Here is a 17,516-nt window from a genome sequence, read left to right as displayed (position 1 = left end):
GAGGAGGTGAGATTTCTTGTAATCTCACACCTCCTCCCCAATATCTGCCTCACCTCCATTCTCTTATATCACCCCTTGTTATCTACTTCAAACAAAATATTTAACTGTAGGCAGATTGTATCAGGAATGTGTAGCTATCCCAACAGGAGACTGGGTAAGTTCTCCCCTTTTTGTTTCTTCTTGGCAATATGTGAATTCTGTACACAGGATTATCTTTTGTTCCCCAGACCTCATTGACTCAGAGAACAAGACTTCTTTCCCCTAATACAAATTGACTTTTGTCACTAGATCATACATCTGAGCTAATTGAGTTCCCAGCTTCTGCCTTTAAAGTAGGTTGTGGAATAGAGAAGACAGAAAGATCCAGAAAAGTCCCTAGAGGGAGAATTTCATGTCTACACATGCTCCTCCAGAGCAGAAGTGACCTTGAGAAAACATTTCAAGTTGATATATAGAAACTATAAGAAGTCCATACCAGGAGCATGGGAGAAGTGTTTGATAAGAGAATATAGAAGGAAAGTGGGAACCATTGCCAGATAGAGATACAAGGGAAAAGGAGTTTCACAACATGAAGATGATGTGGAAGATCATCCTAGAGCCCAACAGGGCAGCTCTTGATGATCCCACCAGAAGTGAGGGTTGTGGGACTACCCAGCAATGAAGTGGGTGGGTCCCAAGGGTAGTACCATTATCTGGTAGTATCTGAAAGAGATCCCTGGGGAAGGCAGAGGTTCACAGAGAAGGAAGGGGAATTTATTTATAAGATTAGGTACAAATCCTTTAGTTTTTGTAAAGTAAAATAAAGCCTGTCCTATATTCATTATTTTTGCTAGCCTGGATGCTTACTTGGGAGCAAGGGGCTTCTTGTTTCCAGGGAAAACCATGTTTGGGAGTAAACGTGAACCAAATCCCTGCCTCACCCAAAGTTAGAGGGGTACAAATCATCTATTCTAGAAACAGTAGCCATACCCTCTGCCTCACTGGACCTTTGCCCAAGCCCTCCAGCCCCTAGATTCCAACCCTCCCCCTTCCTGCACCCAACTAGTCTTGATTCAGGTGCTGAGGGCCAGGCTAGGTGCTGGAGACACAGAAGCTAACTGCAACTGCCCCAAGCTTATATTCTCCTGAATTAGAAAGACTGGTCTGCATCGTTCTCTAAATGTAAACCCCCGAGCTAGAGACCAGGGACCATAGAAACCTACTCCAGGTTGACCTTATTCCAGTCGAGGTCCTGAGGGAGTAGTCAAGATTCCCAGATAGTCTTCAGGTCAAGCCATTGCTGCCAGAAGTTTCCACTACTGGCCCATTGACTGTGGGGAATTTCCCACATTTGTCTGAACCATGTGAGGAAGGCCTGGCAACAAGGACTAAGCAATAGCTGTCCAACTCCAGAAGGCAGTGTCTTCAAATGATCTTCCAATAAAAACTGACCAACAGATGGGTCAACCCAGAGCTGATCAAGAAGCAGCGTGACATGATGAGTTCAAAACCGCAGGCCCAGGCTTGAATCCCAGCTTAGTTATTCACCACCCAGGCGACCTCACTCCCCTGCATTGTCAGTGGAGCTGTGAGCCTAACCCTACTGGAGAACAACTGGGAATTATATGTTAGTCACTAAGCTGTACAAAACCCTTTGATTAAGGAGGTCAAAGACAGAATAGGAAAATATTAGCAGTACTTTCAGTAGCAGTAAAGAACTGGAAAGAAAATTGGTGCCCATTTATTGGGGAATGACTGACAAATTGTGGCATATCATGAAATCTTGGATGTAGCATTGCAAGGGACTCAGAATCTCTAAATCTGGGAAAACATGAATTTCTTTTTTATTATCCACTTCTGGCTTCTATCCAATGGATAGGATAAGAAGAGTTCCTATGAACTCTTTATGTCATTATGAAGCACTGTTCTCACAAAGTAAAATGGGGAAGATTGAGCAAGGATTGTTATCCTTATTTTTCAAATAAGAAACTATAGGCCAGAGAGGAGACTTTAATATGACTCCCAATAGCTCTCAGTCAGTGGAGCAAAAATTCAGAGCCTATGTTAGGTAAGAGCTCAGCTCTTTGGGAATGTTGATCAGGTAAAGGCATCTGAAACCTGGAATCTGGTCTAGCCCGTGATCTAGCTCACTACCTGTATGATCACAGACTAGCGAATTAGTCATAGTCATCCTTTTGGTGGTTCTATTTTTTCATCTCTACAAAGTCAAGGTTGAACTGGATCCTTCCTGAGCAAAGCCTGCCTCTGAAATGTCCTATGATATAGCAAAGATTCCTATTGACACATGGATCAGACTAGACCAACAGTGTCAAATACAGGGTTACATGGGTTCCTTAATCCCCCAAGTGTTTCAGAATCAGATTAAAATATAAATGGGAAACATTTAACAAAATAAATAAAAATACAATAGAACATAGATGTAGCTAAGATGCAGTTTTTCTAAGTCAATATGTGGCCCACAGGGATTCTTCTACATGACTCAGTTGGAGTTTGATACCCCTGAACCAGATGACCCCTAAAGTTCCCTCCAGTTCTAATATTCTGAGATTGTAGACTGCAATTCCTCACCCCCTCCATGGGACAGAATGACTCAAGAATGACATCCAAGAAGAGAGAAAGGCCACTGAGGAATTGAGAGTAGAAAAGAAAAAAATCAGTGTTGCCTCTGTCCATGATGGAGTAATCTTTGACCTGACCACAGAAGGCTCTGAATTCTGCCCTCAGAAGCCAAGAAGAGGGGTAACCAGAAGGAACTCACCATGCAGATCCCTGGGGTTTACTGATCCCACCCCCACACAGCATGGTGTCCTGGATCTCATATCCCATTGTGCTGGGCTTGGAATCCTCCAAGCTATAGAGGAGCTATAGAGGACATTACACTTGGAATTCTTAATAAATGGAACCTGAACCTCCCACAGAAAGGAGGCCTTGATCAATAACATTGTTGGGAAGAAAAGTTCTTAGAGTCCAGGCCCTCTCCCACCTGTCCTGTCTGTCCAACCCATGAAATCCAACTCCCCAAGAAGTCTGCCAGAGTAATAACTACAATAATCATAATGGTTGGTAGCACTTTAATGTAATAGCCAAGATATTTCTAAGAAGCACTTAACACTCTGCTCTGATTGGTCATTTTCAGTTGCATCTGACTTTCCGTGAATCCATAGGGGTTACAAAGATATTAGAGTGGTTTGTGTCATTTCCTTCTCCAGCTCATCTCACAGATGAGGAAACTGAGGCAAACAGGGTAAAGTGCCTTGCCCAAGATCACACTGTCAATAAGTGCCTGAGGCTGAATATGAACTCAGGCCTTCCTGATTCAGGGCCAGGAGCTCTGGTTGCCCAGCCTTGTCTTTAGCACAAGCTTTGTTGAAGACCCGATCACCAGCTGCAGCCTTGTAGTTCCTAACTTATTTTCATCTCTTCACAGACTTCTACCCCTTTCTCTCCTTTCCACTAAACTAGTTTCCTTCCTGCATTGAAAATCTGGAAGCCTTCCAGGTTAGTCTGACTTGCAATTCCAGAGCTGGACAGGTTCATGAAGTCTTCCAATCTGGATCCCTTTAGCAGACTGGGGAAGACTCTGGATCCCTTCTCAGAATCAAGTTTTTAAATGCATAAAATAGAATACAGAGAATTGCAAAGGAGACCAAAGATGTAATTTTTTTTGTTCAAATTCATGGACCTCCAAGATCACTTGCTTGTGCTTGGACCTTAGATGAAGAAACCTTGTCTAACTGCCTTATTTTACAAAACAGGGACCCAAAAAAGGGAAATGATTTAACCAAGGTTGCATAGCCTTTGTCTTTGACAAAGGCAAGACTCAAACCCAGGACTCTTGATTTCCAGGCAGGGTTTTTGTACAGAGACAAAAAGTATGGATAATAAAAAGGGTGAACTTAAGATCTTGACGAAGGAAGTTAGTCTGATCCCCTAGGTAGATCAATTTGAAAACAATGGTGAGATATGACAATAGAAGGTTGCATTTGGACTATTGCTTCAATGGATACATATCAAGCCTCTTAATGCCCACTCATCTTGTCCATTCTTCCTGGAAGGGTTCCCCAGAGGATCCATCCACCTTCTTGGTGGCTACTCACTGGACTCTATGTAAGCGGATGAGAAATAGGGGGTATACAATCAATCATGTGAAACAAGATGGACAAATTATTTATTATTTAAACTCCAAGATGATGATTTACCTCTTTTTAATACTAAATTTCATCCTACATGATCTCTCCTAATAGTTCAAGGCTTTCATGGACCTTCTGAATATTGACTCTGTTATCAGGTCTTTTAGGTACATCCCTTCTACCACTGCTACAACCCCACTCCAGCTGCATTGATCTTTTACATATTCAAACCTAATGTCCTTCTTTAGTTCTATTCCCATATGCCCAATGATCTGAAAGGCATCTCCACTGAAACATACCGCAAATCATCCAAAATAGAATTTATGATCTTCCTCCTAAACATAATCGGATGAGAGATAGGCGTATTCAGCCAATTATGTGAAACAAGATGAACGAATGAGAGGACCTGGGCATGTGAAGGAGGCTGTATTCATGGAGAATGAGGGAGGTGAGGGACCTGCCTCACCCTCAATCCCTGCTCTGGAATACTAACTCAGGAGAAGCCCAGTTCCCTTCTCTGGCTTCCCCTTTCTACTCCCCTCTCTGAGACCAGCTTGCCCCAGGACAAAGTAAAGTACTTCTGTTTGTATCTTGAGTCTTAAAGCAACTACAATGTAAAAGTCTAAAATCTAGTCATCTTCTCCTTACCTGGTTGATTTGCCTACTTATCTGTCATCCATCATCCATCCATCCATCATCTATCCATCCATTCATCTATCCATCCATTTATCTATCTAATCTTCTGTCATCTATCTAGCTGCCATCTATTATCTTTCTTTGTATGCATTTATCCATCTACTTGCATACCTATTATCTTTCTACCTATTCATCTATCATCAATCTATCTTATTGTTGTTGAGTCATTTCAGTCATGTCTTATTTAGAATTTTCTTGGCAAAGATATTGAAGTGGCTTGCCATCTCCTTCTCCAGATCATTTGACAGATCAGGAAACTGAGGCAAAGAGTGTGAAGTGACTTGTTCAGGGTCATATGAAGAAGTGTCTGAGGTTTGATTTGAACCCAGGTCTTCCTGATTCTAGGTCCAGCAGTCCATCCATTGCACCACTTAGTTGCCCTCCATCTATCTACTAACATTTATCTGCCTTCTAATCTATTTATCCATCTATGTACTTATCCTTCTACCATCTACCTACATATCTGTTATCTATGTATCTGTTTATGCATCTATCCATCTACTTATTCACTTATTGTCTAACATCTTTCTATCCATCTCTCCTGTCATATAAAGAGTAGAGATCCATGAGAAGAGCCTGGAGAACCCCTGGTTGGCAGGATAGAAAGGTGCCATTTGGCCTGGTTGCCCCCTGTGGCCTCTTTACCATCAACATCACCCCCAGATTTGAGAGTCTCTTATTCTTTAACTTCAGCAAACTGGCTCTCAAGCTCTGGAGGACTTTACCTCATTGTCCACAAATCTTTCCTCTCATCTTTGTGGTCAGCTCGTTCCCTGCCCATCATCCAACAAGAGACCTTCTCTTCAAAATTTAGGCCTGCTCTCAGCAGGCAGATGGACACAGCATATGGAGACAACTTCACTGGCCACTCTAGGAGGAGCAAGGCAATATCATGTGCAAAGGGTTGAATTTATTGGAAATCTGGATATCTGAAAATCCTCTTCACTCTAACACTGAGAGCTTGGGGCTTATCTCATACAACTTGTGGCTGCCCACCAAAACATGGTAGGCAGTCAAGTCACTAGTCCTGTAGAAAAAAAGGGGAAAATCTCATTACCTCCCACTCTTTGTGAGTCTTGGGAAATGAATCACAGTTGAAACAATAGACTCTGAGATGGAGGATGTTTCAGACATCACCTTGTCCAATACTCAGTTACATCTCCAAGAAGTGGTCATTTAGTTCTCCTTTGAAATTCTCATGGACAGAACATTGAAGGCCTCCTTATTTTTGGATACCTCTAATGTTGGGGAATTCTTTCTTGGGTTGAATCAACACCTGACTCCCTGAATCTTCCACCTACTGCCCCTCCCTTCTGCCCACCAAGGTGGAACACACCAGGTCTAACCTCATGCCTTCTGACATCATCATCATGTTTTTTTCTAAATCTTTCTTTCTTCAGGAAAACTATCCCCAGTTAGTCTCTATGTGACATAGCCTCCTATCTCCTACCATCTTGTCATCCTTCTCAGGATGCAATCCAGTTAGCCCATGTGATATCTAAAATTAAACAGAATTGGCTAGATGGGATCTGAATAGGTCAGAGTCCAACAGAACGTTTGACTTTCTGCTTCATTGTATCTCTCATAATTAACTAAAGATCATGTTAGCTTTTTGACTTGATGCCACATAAGAGTTGACTTATATTGAGGAAGTAGTCCACCAAAACTCCCAGATCTTTGACATACAAACTTATCTAGGCAGTCCTCTACCTTCTTATATTTGTGTGTGTGTCTTTTTAACTAAAAAAGTTTATATTCCCTTTCATTCCAGTGGAAGAGGCAAAAAAAGAAGAAACAAAATCCTTGTAACAAATATACATAGGCAAAATAAATTCCCTGATTGGCTAGCCAAAAATAGAGATCTCATTCTGAACCTTGAGTCCATTATCTCTCTGACAGGAGATGGGGAAAATACTCCATTGTGCATGTTTCCTATAGACATGAATGGTCTGTCAATCTCCTGGAGTCATGGATGATTATTGAATTGATCAGAATTCTTAGTTTTCCAAGTTGATTCTTTCACAATTTTGTTATTATTTAAATTCCAACATGGTGATTTATCTTTTTTTTAAATAAATTTCATAGATCGAGGCTGTCAAAGACCTTCTGAATATTGACACTGTTATCAGATCATTTAGGTACATCCCTTCTACCACTACCACCACCTAACTCCAGCTGCATTGGTCTTTTAAATATTCAAACTTAATTCCATTCTTTAATTCTATTCCCATATGCCCAATGACCTGAAAAACATCTCTACTGAGACATACCACCAATCATCCAAAAATAGAATTTATTTCTCCTAAACCTGCCCCTCCACCAAACATGAATATATCCTTCCAGTTAGACAAAGTTAAATAAACACAAATCTTCTCCATGATGAACATTCTCAAATTTACCTATCCAGCCCCAACCTCTCTGCTAGCCTCCAGTCTCACATCTCCAACTGCCTTTCATACATTTTTAACTGGATGTACAGCAGACATCTGAAAATATGTCCAAAATGAAGTTTATTACTTTTCACCCTAAATTCTCCTCCTTCCAAACATCCCCCCTCCTGTTAAGGAGCCACCATTCTCCTCCCCAAACTCACAACCTAGGCATCAACCTCGACTTTTCAATATCCCTTTTGACTCTTCCTCACCTCCTCCCACTATTGCCAAAGTCTGCCACCTCTCAGCAATGATTCCTTCTCTCTCTTGACACTGCCATAGGCACCATAGTGCAAGCCCTCATCCCCTCTGCTACTTGTGATCTACCTATCCCAAGTCAACCTCTATATCCTCCATTCATCTACCAAAGTGATTTTCCTAAAATACAGGTCTGATCATGCCAAACTCAAGCTCAGTAAACTCCAGTGACTTCCTCTTGTCTCCAAGCTCAAATACAAAATGCTCTGTCTGTTTGGCCTTCAAAATCCCTCCTAACCCAGCCTCCCCTCACATTCCCAGTCTTCTTACAACTTAGCTCATGTCCAATCCCCTGTATATTCTTCCATCCAGTGACTCTGGCCTCCCAGCTATTCTGTGAACAAGAAACTATCTCTCATCATCCCTCACAGGGTCAGAGGAAGATTCAAGTCAGACAGTGGTGAGCTATTACTATTCTAGTTGACATCAGGGTGGCATGGGTCCTGACTTAACTTCTCCCAAAGCCACCACAAAGTTTTGCAGAACATCAGCATTGCAGAAGTTCTTGGAGGCCACAGGACTTTTATTAGGCACTGAAAAAGAGATGAGATCTGCCAAGTTAGGATTGAGGGCCTCCCAGCCCAGAATGGGTTGCTCTCTATATAGCACTGTTCCTCCCTTGGCTGGTCTTTCTGAATGACAGGAACAATTAATATACTTCCATTGTGTTATTTATTCTATCTTCTATTTTTCCTTGTAGACAGGTAAGACTGGGATCTCCAGGTCCTAGGTGGACACTCCAACAGTTGCTCAACCCCTTCTGGCTGGCCTCTCTGGAACGGGGTGGGGGTAAGGTGGAGGGGGAGCCCCAGTGCCCTCCCTTAATAACCTAGGCCCAGTGACTCACTTCAGGAAGCACTTAGAGGTTGTAAGCACCCAATGGAAGTCGATAAGACTGTCTTCACACAGGGGGTGATTTCCATACTGGAGGCTCATTTTCCAAGGCCACTTCCCCTCTCAGATGTTCTCATTTCTTAGGACTCTCCCCTTCAGCCTGTGTTTCCCACACATTGCAGAGAGAGACACAACATATGGAAGGGTAGGGATGTCAGCAGGCCCCACTTTAGGCTGAGGCCTGTGGTCTCAGGATGAACTCCTCACCCCCTCCCTAGGATGCTTTTGCTCCTCAAAATGGTATAAAGAATTGAGAGTTAGAAGGTCTGGATTTGAACCTCAGCTCTTCATCTATGAAATGCCTCCCCATACTGTCTTTGTTTCACAGGGGGAGGGGACTGTGATGGAAGATATTTTGTACACTGCAAAGTTACTAGATGTAAAGGTTATGGGCTGCAAGCAACATGATGGAGAGGATTTCCACATTGAGGGAATCATAAGGAATGAAGAAATGAGCCTTAGAAAAATGTGCTCTTGGTCCCTGCTGGATAAGAGATAGTGCTAAGGTCTGAATTCAGATTAGCCAAGTACAGATCCAGTCCCCTTACCACTACTCCCCTCCTCCCTGGCTATATCTGGTCATTGAATCCCACCTGTTGGCCTTACCTCATCCCAGCCTTTGACCAGTGTAGGTCCTAGGAAAGGGGAATTGAGCAGCCTGTGGATCCAGAACTCAATTCACTTGCCCAGCCCACTTTGACTATGTCCTAGGTCCAGGTCTGAGTCCCTCCTTTAATGGGCATCTCTTTACCCCTGTTCCTAAGGGGCCAAGATCCTACCAACCTCTTATATGTGTGGCTCAAGATTAGGTTCAGCCCTCAATATTCAATCTCAGTGTCTCTAATCCTGTTTCCCATGACAATCATTACCCATTTCTCTTGACAACCCTCATAGTCTCAGACTTACCCAGATGTCTGACTACCACAAGACAATGAACTCCCTTCTTTATATCTCTTATAGGTATATAAACTAATTTCTTCCCAAGAATCTTGTGAATTTGATAATAACACTGCAATTATGACCATTTTTCAAAGTTGGAAGCTGAGGTGAAATGACTTGCTCATAGTCACAGAGCAAGGTCTGGATTTGAATTCAAGGCTTTTCTGACTTCAGTCCCCTAAATGCCTTTTCACTGAGGCACAAGTGCTCAGCCTTTGTAGCTTCATCTGGGAGGACAGTCTTATAAAAAAGACACTAACTAGGGAATCATACACTCCTGCCTCTGACATTGACAGGCAAAGTGACCCTGGACAAGACTCTCGGGGTTATTATGAAGATGGACAGAGGTAGCGCTTGGAAAGCGATTCACCCAATTTAATGCGCTCTGTCCAAGGTAGCTCTCCTTATCCTTATTGCTTTTGACTCTGGGCAAATCACCTTCCTTCTTGAGGATTCCATTTTCCTTGTTTTAAAAGAGGAAGTTCTCCTCACACAGGGGGTGATTTCCATACTGGAGGCTCATTTTCTTCATTCCTTATGATTCCCTCAATGTGGAAATCCTCTCCATCGTGTTGCTTGCAGCCCATAACCTTTACCTCTAGTAACTTTGCAATGTACAAAATATCTTCCTTCACAGTCCCCTCCCACTGTGAAACAAAGACAGTAATGGGGAGGCATTTCATAAATGAAGACCTTCTGACTCTCAAAGTTAGGCTAGGTGTCCCTTCATGCTCCACATTCTAGAATCCAGATTTGGATTCTACTAGGAAAATTCTCTCTCCATTCTACCTCCAAAGGTGTGTAAAGAGATATTCAATAATGAGAGGCAATGTGGGACAATGGACAAAACTCAAGACTTAGCAGACTTGAGTTCAAATCCCAGTTTGAATAGAATCATTATGGAAATTACTCTGGGGCTTCTGTCATTTCTGCTTACTTATCTCTGAAATGGGAAAAATAAATAATGCTTACTCTCTCTTCACATCTATCTCTGTCTCTCCTTCCTAAGAGAGTTGTAAGGAAAGCAAGTTATAAGCCCTTTGCTCCATAGAAATGGAGTAGGTCTGAGGCCATGAGAGCTGTCAAGAGAAATGGGTGATAGTTGTCATATAAGATCCTTCTGTCTATGCTTCCAGGTTTGCTTATAGCCCAATCACTGTCATAGATCCCAAGGCTCTGGCATCCAGCTGCCATCTTTTCTGTGGTTACCCTACCTTTTCTACCTTGGTCTCTTCTTCAGTGCCATCTTGGCCCCTTCATCCATCTCTGATTCCAAGTTTCCATTTCCTTCCCTGATTCCACTGTCTTCTCCAATTTTCAGTGACTCCAGCCACACACACACACACACACATACACACACACACACACACACACACACACACACACACCTGCATGCATGCACTCACAGACACACATGTGCATATATACACACACACATATACACATTTGGGGCTTACTAGGTTCCAGTGGCTAATACCTCTGGAATCTCAGGGATCCTGGTTCCCAGACCCTAAAAAGAGAGAGCCTGGATTGGAAACACATCTTACCTCGATGAAGAAAGTTTCTTCCATGGGACACTGCTGGGAGGGGATTAGGGAGATGAGGGAGGAAAGAGAAAAACTGTATTAGAGGAATATTTCTGGTTGTCTACTTATATCTCTTGCTTGACATTTGATAACCACTTTATTTTCTTTCCCAATCTGCTTCCTAGTCCAATCTCTCAGGAATGTCATTTCTTTCTAGAATTCTAGTCACAACATCCAGTGTCTCCCCAATAGATTTGGGGATTTTCCACAAAGTTTTCTTCAATGTCTCATCAACAAGGAGATCATATCATTTGGGGCCCTCTAAGGTTACACTATAGCTTAGATAAACTCCAAGTTGGAAAAGCTTCAGAGCAGACCCATTCACAGCCCCCTCCTCCAATGACTAAGGCTACTGAAGAAGATTCAGGTTTTTTTTTTAACAAGAACATTAAGATAATAAGAAAGGGGACTTACTATGTGTGTGATTTAGTCACATAGTAAAGGACAGAAAAAAACACTTGTGGCAGGGAGAAAGGAATGAGATAACTGGTGGAGGGTGAGATTGAAGGAGGGATAGGATCACAGGAAGGAGCTAGATAAGAAGTGAGATAGGTCCAATTGAAGAAACAAGACTATGAGATGATAGTTAATAGTGAAATAATAAGGAAGGATAAAATAACAGGAAATCATAGAAAGGAGAAAATGAGGTCATAGAAAGAGGAATAATACAGGAGGAATGAGATTACAGGAGAAAAACCAGTAAGAAGGTAAGAGAAAGGAGTGAGATTGTAAGAGAATGGGTTTGAGACAGGAAGAGTGAAATAGAGGATGAGATAGAGGGTAGGGAGGGTAAGATAAAAGAAGGAGGTGAGATAGAGAAGGAGTAAGGATGGAGGAGAGTATGCAATAACACAAAGGGATGAGGAGCACAGTGAAGCTCAGATGGCAAGGAGGAGGAAGATAACTGAAGGAGGTGAGACAACAGGAAGGAAATAAGGATCTGGGATTGGAAGAAGGTGGATGCTAAAAAGAGGAGGAGGAGGTGAGGCTCTAGGAAATCGGAGGAGGGTGATGAGAGGGGAGCAGAAGAGAGGAGAGAACTGGGAGGGGATGAGAAGAGAGGAAGGGAGGAGGCCTGGGAGGAGGGTACTGGAGCATAGGATGCTAAGGTAGGCAGTAGCAGAAAAGACAGGAGATTCTAGTGGGACTTGGGAAGACAAGAGAGAAGTGGTTTAAGGGAGCTGGGGAGATCAGCCTGAGAGGGTGGTAGAACAAGAAGGATGGAGATAATCTGGTAGAGGTGAGCTAGCAGGAGAGGAGAGAGGATAGGAAGAAGCCTGTGGCATAACAGAAGGGACTGAGATAGGAAGAGGGCTAGCAAGAGAAGGGAGAGGAAGAAGAGGAGAAACAGGAGTGTCAGGAGGAAGAGTCAGAAGGCAGGGGAATAAAAGAACGAGGAAGGGAAGGGAAAAGAAGAGAAAGAGGAAAAAGGAAGAGGAGAAGAAAGGAAAGGAGGGAGAATGAGGTAGGAGAGGAAGAGGAGGAAGAGAGAAAACAAGAAGGGGTGAAATGGGGGATAATATAGGGGGGGAAGGTCAGGAAGAGGCTCTAGTTGAAGGAGAGGAGAGGAGTAGAAGGGAGGGAGATGGGTGGGGACTGGGGTGCCAAGGTGGCCCTTTCCCATCCCTGGCCCAGCCTCTGTGATGGGGGGCAGTGTCCTCACTGAGAAGGAGAAGCAGGAGGAGTCGCAGCAGAGGGAGGGGTCTCTTGACCTGGAGGGGCTGAACTGCGCCTGGGGCAGAGTCCAGGACCCCCTGCGCCTGCCCCATGGAGCTGACCTGGGGATCCACCCTGTGGGGCTAGCTCTATGGCCTCAGGAGTTTTAATGGCAGCCAGTCTTCCTCTAGTCTGTATTTTGATGCAAAAAGGCTTCGGGGGCCTACAGCAGCCTGTGGAGGGCCCAAGGCAGGACAAGGGTAAAACAGGTGTTAGGGAAGACCCAGTGCAGAAGGGAGCAGCCTCCACCTAGTGCTGGGGAGGACCCAGGGCAGGGCCAGAGGGGAATGGGCTCCAAGGGCCCCCGTGCCCATCTCTCTTTCCCACGTTGTCACTGGTTGGAGGGGAGGTCGTAGGGATGCTTTGTAGCTGTAGAACATGTAGAACCTTAGTACATAGAACACAGCACAGTCAATCTGGAAAGGGACCTCAGAATATGGAATGTCACCCCCGGGAAGAGCCTTGAAACCAAGAACTCCAGAATTTCACAACTACAAAATGGGATCGACCTGGCTAAATAGCAGTTTGTCTAAAGCTGGACTTTCCAAAGGATTGCGAGATCAGTCTGAGTCAGGATGACGGCAAGGCAGCCCTAAAACCTAAGGAGATGGGAAAGTGTATTAAAAGAGGCCTAGGATCCTGAATGGAGGAGGTGACCTAGTCCCTTCCACGGCAGCCTGACCTAGTCAGACACATTTGGGGTTCTAGAGGGTTGGAATCTAGAATCCTAGAATGGAAAGCTAGCGAATAAGTTGGAAAATACTCAGTGCACAACTAGGATGGTGAGACAGTCTCATGTTCACACCCGGCAAAGACCATCTTGAAGGAGTGAGATTTCATTTTTTTTATTTTAGTTTTTCCAATTACATACAAAGATAGTTTTTAACATTGATCTTTTTGTAAGCTTTTTAAGATCCACATTTTTCTGCCTCTCTCTCTTCCCTCCTCCCTCCCCAAGTCAGTGAATAATGTGATATAGGTTATCCATGTACAGTCATGTTTAACATTTCTACATTCATCACATTGTGAAAAAAGAATCATAACTAAAGGGGAAAAATGAAAGAGAAAGAAAAACATAAAATAAGTTTTAAAAAGTGAACATAGTTTGCTTTGCTCTGCATTCACAATTCATAGGGTTTTTTTTTCTCCAGATATGGATAGCATTGTCCAAGTCTCCCAGGGTTGTCCTTGAACTACTGAGAGGAGATGCGTTCATCATAGTGGATCAACTCACAGTGTTGTTGTTAATGTGTACAGTGTTCTCTTGGCTCTGATAGCTTTGCTCAGCATCAGTTCATGCAAGTTTTTCCAGGCTCTTCTAAAGTCCGACCTCTCATGATTTCTTACAGAACAATAATAAATGGGATGTCTAACCTGGAGAAGGAAGGCTTGGGGAGGATATACTAGCTGCTTTCCAGTGTTTAGAAGGGCGTCACATCGATGGAGACTAAACTTATTCCACTAGACAGAAGAAGGGCAAACTAGGAAGAAGGGCAAACAATGAAGAGAGGCATATTTTTTGACAAGGTAAGGAGAAAAGTCAAAACAGTTAGGGCTATCTAAAAATGGAATGACTGCAGGTTCCCCCTCGTTCCAGATGTCTTCAACAAAAGATGAATGAGCAAGTCTTGGTCAGGTACAGGTCCCTTTCAGTTCTGAAACTGGGCCTCTCCCTGGAATTGATAATATATTAAAAAGTAGAGGATTTGGAACAAAGGACCTTGTCTGAGGGTCCAGAATGACCACTCATCATTTTTGTGACACTGAGGAAGTCACTGTAGGTCTTCAGGTCTTATGTTTCTCATTTGAAAAACGGAGTTGACCATATTGTACTAATTGCACTACAGTGTCCCATGGAAAGTGTTTTATAAACCTTAGAGTACCAGAAAAGAGATCACTATTAATACTAACACTTTATGTCTTGAGGGTGTCCTTAGTTTAGCATCTAGCCTGGCTGGTTGAGGGATGGCTCTAATTCCAGGTAGGTGAGATCTCTTGAGCTCAGGAGTTATGACCTAAAATAGACTAAAGGAGACTGGATGTTTGTACTAAGGGTAGCATAGTGTAGTGCAACCCCAGGGGGTCAGGGGCTACCAGGATGGATGAGGAGAATTGAACTGGCCCAGATCTGAAACACAAGTCAAAGCCCCCATGCTCATCAGTAGTGGCATCAGATTCCAATGCCTTCCATCCTGGTAATATAAGGAGACCAAGATTTAGGAAGAAAGGAAAGAAGGAAGGAAGGAAGGAACGAAGGAAGGAAGGAAGGAAGGAAGGAAGGAAGGACAGATGGAAGGAAGGAGGGAGGGAGGGAAGAAAGTGCAAAAGAAGGAAGGAATAGTATGTGAAAATATGAATTTATCAAACATTATATTTAATAATACTTTGACCACACTTTCACATCCATTTCCTCATTTGCTCTCCCCAACACTCCTGTGAGATTGATAGGGCAGCATTTCTTATCTCCATTTTATAGATGAGAACCCAAAGTCCAGAGATCTCAGAGACAGAGGAGGAAAGATAATTCACTATAGGGAAAAGAATACTTAAATCAGAGCAAAAGTCCAGAATTCATCTGTCAAATCTGCCTCTCTAAGCCTCAGTTTCCTCCTCTGTAAAATGACAAAATTGATGATCTTTGAAATCCCTTTTAGCTCTAAATTCTGGCATTCTAAAATGAATGTCAGAGCTGGAAAGAACATGACAATATACAGACAGTCATCACTGGGAGAGAGCTTTGGGGTTAGAGAGGGGAACTGATCTGGCCTTTGGCTAGTCAGGGTTTTGTCCTATCTTAAGGACCATGATGTTTGTTCTTCATTCTTTTTTTTTTAATTTTTTATTTATTTAAGGCAATGGGGTTAAGTGGCTTGCCCAAGATCACATAGCTAGGCAATTATTAAGTGTCTGAGGCCAAATTTGAACTCATCTTTCAGGTCCTGATTCTAGGGCCAGTGCTCTATCCACTGCACCACCTAGCTGCTGCCCCTTGCTGTTGAAAATGTCCATGAAAGCGGGGAGCTAATGCCATGCCATGCCATCTGGGTCAGTGGGCCAAATATAGATCAGGATGACTGGAGTTGCCTTGAATGTGAAACAGTACAGGTTAAGCAACTTCCCCAAGTTCACACAGCTGATAAATGTCAAGTGTCTGAGGTCAAATTTGAACTCAAGTCTTTCAGGTCCTCTGCCAGCTGGCTGTCCTATCTTAATTGGATGGGAATAGCTCCTCAAAACAATGGATATGTCATCAATTTAGAGAGAGAAGGGATTGTCTGCTCCAGCTCTTTCATTTGACATTTGGGGATATTGGGTGAAGTGACTTGCCCAGGATCACACAGTTCATCGATGTCTGAGGACCAGTTGTCATTCAGATCTTCCTAACTCTAAGGCCAGCCTACTGTCCCCCATACCTCCCCCTCCCCAATGTCCAAAAAGACAGAGGAGGAAACTGAGAAATGGAGAAACTCACCCAGGGTTATACAAATATTCAAATTTGAATCCAGGACCATTAACTTCAAATCTGCCTCTCATGGATCCCTAGACAGGGACAGTCTCAATCCAGGAGGGCCTGGGCTCCCTCTGTAGAACAGACCCACAGAATCTCTGCTGAAAATCTCCCAACCTCCCCTTAGAAAGAGGCTACGGGGTGGGGGTGGGGGTGCTGGGGAGGGGGGAGAGGGAGTCCTCCTCCAGCTGCCAAGCAGCCAGCCCTCCCAGTCCAGCAGGGGGCCATGGGGGGCTTTAAAAGAAAGCAGGACACCCAAAAATGTGATGACTTGTCAAGAACGCAGGCAAGGAAGGTGTTTAAGACATGCATTTCCCTTGAGTGAGGACGTGGGGCCAGCAGCCTGGAGCGGAGGTGATTATGGACAAATTTATGGCTGGTCTCCCCCTGCCCCTTCCCCCTCCCGCCCCAGCCTTTCCCAGAGTGTTTAGAGGGCTGGGGCTGAGAGGAAACTCCCCACACCAGGAAAGGCTTATAAACTCCCTGCCTGGCTCCAGGCCAGAGCTCTTAAGATCCTTCCTGCCCTTCTGGGGGTCTGGGGCTCCTTGATGGGCTGGCTCCCTGGGAGGTGGGATGGACTCTGGTGGGGAGGGGGGCTGCCTGTCATCCCCTCTGGTCATGCTGGCAGAGGGACAGGTCTGACTCTGTCCCTACCTCCGAATGCCCCCTTTACCTCCTGAGCCACCCATTTCTTAGCCCACCGGCTAAGCATCTGAGCCTAACCTGGGCCTTCAGACAGTGCTGTTCCTTCTAACCAAATTCTATCTGCCCCTTGGAAGTTGCCTCTCTCTGGGTTGCCTCCTCCTCGGTAAAAATAAAGCCCAGATCATCGATTTTTAGAGCCGTCTAATACAACCCACAAATTTTATACAGAGGAAACTGAACCCTGGCAGGGGGGAAATAACTTACCCAGGAACCTTAGAACTATAATAATGATTTAAGAATCCCTCTCTTGGGGTAGCTAGGTAATGTAGTGGCTACAGCACTAGCCCTGGAGTCAGGAGGACCTGAGTTCAAATCCAATCTCAGATGCTTGATACTTGCTTAGTTGTGTGACCTTGGGCAAGTCACTTAACCTCATTGCCTCGATTAAATCCAAAAAAAAAAAAAGAATTCCACTCTTTTCTTTCAATATGCGGCTCAAGCAAAGCCCTGGTAGTATCTTTCCTTCCCAAAAGTCCTTGCTTTAACTATTTCATGTTAATTTACATTCTTTTACATTTATTCTGAATATACTTATGTGTGTACTTGGTTTCACTGCTTAGAGGGTGTGGACCAAAAGTCTTAGTGCAGTTTTATAGTTTTAATTACTTCAGAAGTAAATTTCATTATTTAAATACCTTTTGCTCTCATTTCA

General features: G+C 43.7%; 1 protein-coding gene across 1 annotated transcript in view; it reads right to left on the bottom strand.

Annotated features, from left to right (window-relative positions):
- Positions 1-16,779, bottom strand: part of LOC141496516 (serine protease 27-like) — a 40,469-nt gene extending 23,690 nt beyond the window's left edge. Inside the window, exons 1-4 of the mRNA XM_074199024.1 lie at positions 16,647-16,779; positions 12,714-12,824; positions 5,552-5,696; positions 2,759-2,851 (exon numbers count right to left, since the gene is read on the bottom strand). Of these exons, the coding sequence (XP_074055125.1) occupies positions 2,759-2,851; positions 5,552-5,696; positions 12,714-12,824; positions 16,647-16,779 (482 nt within the window). The remainder of the gene's footprint in view (positions 1-2,758; positions 2,852-5,551; positions 5,697-12,713; positions 12,825-16,646) is intronic.
- Between the last annotated feature and the right edge of the window lie 737 nt (positions 16,780-17,516).

This window comes from Macrotis lagotis, chromosome 8, assembly GCF_037893015.1.
Source record: "Macrotis lagotis isolate mMagLag1 chromosome 8, bilby.v1.9.chrom.fasta, whole genome shotgun sequence".
NCBI classification, from domain to species: domain Eukaryota; kingdom Metazoa; phylum Chordata; class Mammalia; order Peramelemorphia; family Peramelidae; genus Macrotis; species Macrotis lagotis.
The sequence above is the reverse complement of the archived record's forward strand: the minus strand, read 5'-3'. Positions and strand labels throughout refer to the sequence as shown.